We start from the raw sequence: 6,024 nt of genomic DNA, 5'->3' as shown, positions 1-6,024 counted from the left end.
CTCAGAGCCTCCAGAAGTAACCAGCCCTGCCAACACCTTAATTTTAGACTTCTAGCCTCGAGGGCTATGAGAGACATTTTTTTTAAGCTACCAAGTTTGTTGTTATTTGTTATAGCAGTCATAAGAAACTATACAGTAATGTACTTTAGAAAGAAAATCCCTTTTAAAAGGTATTATCATCCACACATTTTACCTTTGTCCATCATACATTTCATACTAAGAATTAGTGAAAGGGAGGCATGGCTGGCTTAGTCAATAGTGTGCCACTCTTGATCTTGGGGTCATGAGTTCGAGCCCCACATTGGGTGTAGAGATTACTTAAATAAATATTTAAAAAAATGATTAGTGGGGTGCTTGGGAGACTCAGTGGGGTAAGCACCCAATTCTTGATTTCAATTCAGGTCTCAGGGTTGTGAGACTGAGCCCCACATGGAGCTCTGCACTGGGCATGGAGTGTGCTTAAGATTCTCTCTCTCCTTCTCTTTCTGCCCTCCCTTCCTTGCATCCCTCCTCCAGGCACTCACATGTGCATGTACTCTCTCTCTCTCTCTCTCAAAAAAAAAATAATAATAATAATAAATAAGACAAAAGTAAAGAATTAGTGAAAGGGATTGATCATTTCTAGACTTTTAACAAAAATCAACAACTTAATTACAAGATAAAAGTAGATGAGCTTCTAATTTATAACATTATCTATGTGAGTCTATTTTGCCTTATGATTAAAATTATATTTACTGAAATGTTAAGTAACCTTTCAATCAAGAATATTACCTGATCATTTGTAAATTTTTTCAAATACTTTGCCTGCTATTGCTTTCTGAAGAGAATTAATAAATAAGTTTCAGTACTATATAGCTCAGTTTTCTTAAACTAATACTTATAAAATTTTTTCAAACTTTTTGAGTGGCCAGCAGTACCAAAGGGATATCATGAAGTAACTGTAAACAATTTCGTTTTGCATTATTTAGGCTTATGGAGCAAGTCTTAAACTCTTCTCAGTTCTTTACCACTTCCTTGATTTATTATATATGTTTAAAACACATATATCCGATGTTTAAAACACAAAAAATCTGATGTGATCTCTGGACCACTATTGTCCCCAAAAGAAAGTCCATTATTTTTACCCGTTCAGTTGTTCATTGTGGAGATAGTCTAAATAAGTCTATTTTTAGAATTCAATCTACAATGTTACCACATGAACCTCTGAATGTCCTGATTATTTGGCCACTGGAAAGTCTTATTCAGGAAGACATAAAAAGTTAGGAAATTAACAACTGCATAGCAACCCAGTTCACAAATAAGCCTAGATATAGGTGGCAGAGGTATGTTAAGCCTATAAATAATATAAGGTAAAATGAAGTAACGAAATTCTAGCAGTTTCTGAGGTACTGTAACAGTAAACAAGCATATGAAAAACATTAAATTCCAGAAAACTGACTTTGATTTCAATGAGTCAGCTATACTCCAACCAGCAAATATATATATTGGAACTAACAAATATTTCACAATCTCATATCTTTGAAAAACTCTTTTCCATACATAGAATGTATAATGCCTATTATCTGCGAGCAAGTACTTATGAGCATAAGTGAATTTCCAAACTAAAAATAGAGAGACTAAAGTAATCACAAAAAACTGAATTCTACGTTTCCAAACTAAGCCGAGAAAAGCCCTAATTTTGCTAGGAGACAGTAGGTGAGGAAACGAAAAAAAGAGAGTAAAAGAGAAAAAGTAAAAGAGTTGAGGAAAATGTAGACAGGCTTCATGACTACTTCGATCACCAATAACGATCCCACCATTAACAACTACAAAAACACAAAACAGAAACATTAGAAGGATGTAGGGCCAAGTCAAAAGGAAAAGCATACTCAAGTTCTTAAAGGACATGGAATAAACCAAAAGAAACTGAAAAATTTTCCTGAATTCTGAAAATGGTCCTTTAATAGGGGGAAGCCTCTCCTCCTTTTTCTTTTGTAGCTCAGTTTTCCAAGCTTCAGTTAATTTTTGTGCAATGACGTTTCCCGCGCAGAAGGCAGCCCAGATGATATTAGTTTGACGAAACATGAAGCCACAAAATCCAAGCAAAGCTGAAGTTTTATGATTTCCATAAAGACACATCAAATAGGCAAAAAGAGTAAAAAACATGGATCCTGCTTCTGTATAATAAAGAAAGTTAAAAAAATAGAGTGTGGGAAATACTGCTAATGTTAATGTTGACAAGATTCTCTGGACACTTGAGGCAGCCTAAGGGGAAGAGAAAACACATGTAAAATTATTTTTACGACAAATATGCCATTTCTGCTGAGCTAACACAGAGATTAATTTTTAAAAAACCTACCTGAATCTTAAGTAAAATTATTCAATATTAATCTTATTTCTAGTTTTGCAAAAACACAATATACATTTGTAAGGACGCTTTCTGGTAACTTTTAGTTATAGCAGTAGGTTTGGAAGCCATGAAGACAATACATGAGTATGGCAAAGCTTCTGTGTCCTGAAATACTTTGAGTCATTCAACAAATAGTTAAGGAGTTACTGTATGGAAGACACTGAACTAAATACTATAAGGAACATGCTGATGAATGGGACATGGGGCACATGGTTTCATTTCCCTGAACTTTAATTCACAGTGCCTCCAATGAGCATTCGTTTAACCATCATCATCAATTTCTTTTAAAGATACCCCCTTCTAAACTCTACAGTAGAGAGAATGTAAATACGCATATAGCACTATACCCAACTATCTTATTGTTTCATGATGAACTTTCAGGGTTTTTCCTGAAAATAGTGGGCCCAGTCAAAAGCTAAATACTTTTAAATTTTTTAATTTTAAAAAAATTTTAGGGTTTTTCACAGACTATTTCCCATTTTGAAAGCATTCTTATCTCCTGAAATTTTATTCGCCACTTAATTTAAATCACCAATCAGACCATGCCATTTTCTTGGTTAAAAATAAAGGCTGTTCACTACTTACTAGATAACATTCAAATCCTTTCTGTGACATATAAAGACATTCATGACTTCATCCCTATTTACTTGTCCAGCCTCATGTCCTTATACTTTATAATCTAGTTATTCCAAAAAGCAATCCTCTCTGCATCTTGTTGTTCATCCTCTCTTCCTTTGCTTATGCTTTTTCTACTGTCAGGTTTCATTCCCAATCCTACAGTCCTGACTGTTCATCAAGATTCAGCTCAGGTACCATCTTTTCTGTGAAGTCTTACCCAATGCCACCCATACATCTTCCCGCCAGTCAGCCTGCAAAATAAGTGCTCCTCTACTCCTCTACTCCTGTGTCCTCATAGCATCTTTTACCTATCTCCTTCTCACAATTTACACTATTGATATCATTTAAGTTAAAAATAATTATTATAATTATTATTTATTGAGTCCTTACTATTCTATCAGGCATTGTTCTAAACACCTTCCACTTATTAAGCTCCTGTAGACCTTACAATCCTGTGATGCAGATTCTATATTATTCCCATTTAATAGATGAAGACATGGCATCACTAGGGATAACCTGCTGAAGTAACACAACTTGTAAATGACAGAATTCAAAGTCAGGCAATCCACCTCAAAATTCCTGAGGTAAATGTAGGTATTCCTCTGTTTTCCCTAGTGAAGATAGAAGTTTGGTAAAAACAACAACAACAAAACCTTATTTATTTCTGTGGTCTTAGTGCCTAGCACACATAAGAAGCACAATAAACATTTACTAACTCCTTTGATTCACAAATATTTATTTCAGGTTTTATAAATAAATAAGTTATTCAAATATTTAAATACAAATTTCTTCCAAAACAGGGGTAGGGGGATTGCTTTTTAGCTTAACAAAATATTAACACAATGAGTAGGAGATACTTTTCACCAAATCTCATAAAGCCAATTTATCAAAATGGTGGACCTGACTACACATAAACTTGTAATAAAATTATTTTGGAAACATACCTTCTGTCTGGGTTGTACCTTGCGGAAAAGCAAATACAGCAAATAGAAGTTGCCTACGCTGAAGAGAAGATTAACAAATCTGAGCATTCCAATGGAGCAGACAACATGTTCTGACCATCCAAAGATCCAGCTGGCAGGTTTGACCACTCCAACTGACAGCAGGTATAAGCCAGGTAATGTAGTAATCATGGGATCCCACTTAAAAAAAGGAAAGGCCAACAATGAAGCAAGAGCAAGATGAAACACTGACAGGACCAACACAAGGAGGTCAAGCTCAAAACCATCTCTACCAACAATCAGACATTGTGATTAGTTACTCTGTGACACAGTGGTTAAATAAGACCTCAGCAGATCAAATGTCTCCTCTAAAGAAAAGCTGTGCTTACATTTTGCCTCTGTACCTGTTTTGTGCGGAGGTATCTGTAATCAGTAGGCAGCAATAACTTAAAATCAGTTTCCATTTCCAAGACCTACCCTTCAGACACCCTGAAGAGTATTCTGGTGACTTCCAAGTGTTCCAGTTTTGAAGTGTGGAAACATTGGCTGGAACTCTTAAGGTTTTGCAGAAAAAGAAGCATCTAAAGAGATCAAACCACACACTCTATAATGATAGCTAACATGTACTAAGCCAAGAACTGCGCTAAATCCTCTGTATTTAATCCTGCAAAATGCCCTATAGTAGATCCTGCTACTGCTACAGCTGTCTTTCTCAGATGAGTAACCTGAAACTTAAAAAACGTCCAAGGTCAGGTAACTTGTAGATTACAGCACAAAGATTTAAAATCAGGTCTTTAACCACAGACTTTATATTTTTAGCCATTATTCTATATTGCTTTCCCAGAAAAGTAAGGATAATACATCTACTTTATGTCTCTTTATATTTACGTAGCCAATCATATATTCAAACATGATGCCACTTCGCTGGGTGCCACTTCACCCAGTTAACAGAAGGTTCTATAAACACCAAGGATGTAATTAACGGAACTGACAATTCTTGGTGGCTGAAGATTCCGCCCACCCGCCTCCCCCGCCACGGTATCCCATACTACCCACTCCCTACGGTACCACGTAGTGACGCTCTTGACACGTGAACTAAAGTGAAGTTTTCTGTCATTTCCAAGGGGCAGCCCATTGCCTCTGATCTAGGGATTGGGAGAGCTACTAAGAGGGAAACCGATCTCGCGTCTGGGTTGTACCCCGCGGTAAAGCAAATACATCAGTTCATCCCCCAAAACACCACTTCCTAGGACACAGATCTTCTTCTGTTGATTTATTAAACAAATACTTCACAGACCTCAGGGACAGGAACAAGCGATTACCCAGTTCCTTTCATATTCCGAAGCTGGAAGGGTAGATGGAGGGACCAAAGGGATAAGGGTGGAAGAAAGGGGGGGGCGGGTCGGCCCTCTCCGGCCTCTCCTAGGTTGGGGACAGGTTGGGGACCCCACCTGCGAGAGGGAGAAATGGCCCTCACAGTAGCGCTGCGCCTGCGGTAGGTGGAAGATCTCGTCCATGTAGGGCTCTCGCAGCGCCCGGCTGAAGGCGGAGAAGAGGAGACAGGACACTAAAAAGGTGCAGCTCAGGGCAGCCGAAAAGTAGTAACCCTCGAGCTGCGCCATTCCTGCCCCCATAGCCACTGCCCAAGAACCGAGTCCTGGACAATCTGTTCCGGGTTCTCGAGCCTGGGAACTCGAGCTTGAAACTCGGGCTCGAAATGGGCGCGCAAGGCGGGACTGGCCGGACAGGACTGAGCACAGCCGGAAAGCAAAGGATGCTGGGAGAGCGCGGACCCTGAGCTTCCGGAGAGATCCGGTCACTGTTTCCGGAGTGACGAGTTTAGGTAACGGACCGGGCTGTTGGCCTGTCAATCACGCTGCGCGGGGCTCACTGGAGTGGTCAGAGCCACCAGAAGGGGCGGATCTCGGAGCCCACAGGTGCCGCAGATTCGCGGCTTGGCGCTTTGAAACGAAAGCTGCGGCGGTTTAGCCCCTAAATTGCATTTGGCTTTTTTCTTGCTCATTCCCATCCCTTACCAGGAGATGGCGTCGCTCCCCTACGTTTGCAATCCCCAAC

The 6,024-nt window shown here is 39.2% G+C and overlaps 1 protein-coding gene across 2 annotated transcripts; it reads right to left on the bottom strand.

Moving 5' to 3' along the window:
* Nucleotides 1-1,106: 1,106 nt before the first annotated feature.
* LOC308348089 (dol-P-Glc:Glc(2)Man(9)GlcNAc(2)-PP-Dol alpha-1,2-glucosyltransferase) lies at nt 1,107-5,711 on the bottom strand (the record flags this gene model as incomplete). 2 transcript variants are annotated; one of them, XM_080811931.1, is made up of 3 exons in its annotated part: nt 1,107-2,244; nt 3,952-4,149; nt 5,400-5,711. In XM_080811931.1, the coding sequence occupies 3 exons, from the start codon at nt 5,580-5,582 to the stop codon at nt 1,189-1,191; spliced, it is 1,437 nt and encodes a 478-aa protein (XP_080668057.1). In that variant the 3' UTR covers nt 1,107-1,188. The 2 variants fall into 2 exon arrangements, with proteins under 2 accessions (XP_080668057.1, XP_080668058.1); XM_080811932.1 differs by having other exon boundaries at nt 1,107-2,241; nt 5,400-5,582.
* Nucleotides 5,712-6,024: the final 313 nt, after the last annotated feature.

This window comes from Martes martes, assembly GCF_963455335.1.
Source record: "Martes martes genome assembly, chromosome: 8".
In the NCBI taxonomy this organism is placed as follows: Eukaryota; Metazoa; Chordata; class Mammalia; order Carnivora; family Mustelidae; genus Martes; species Martes martes.
This window is presented reverse-complemented; position numbering and strand designations above follow the sequence as displayed.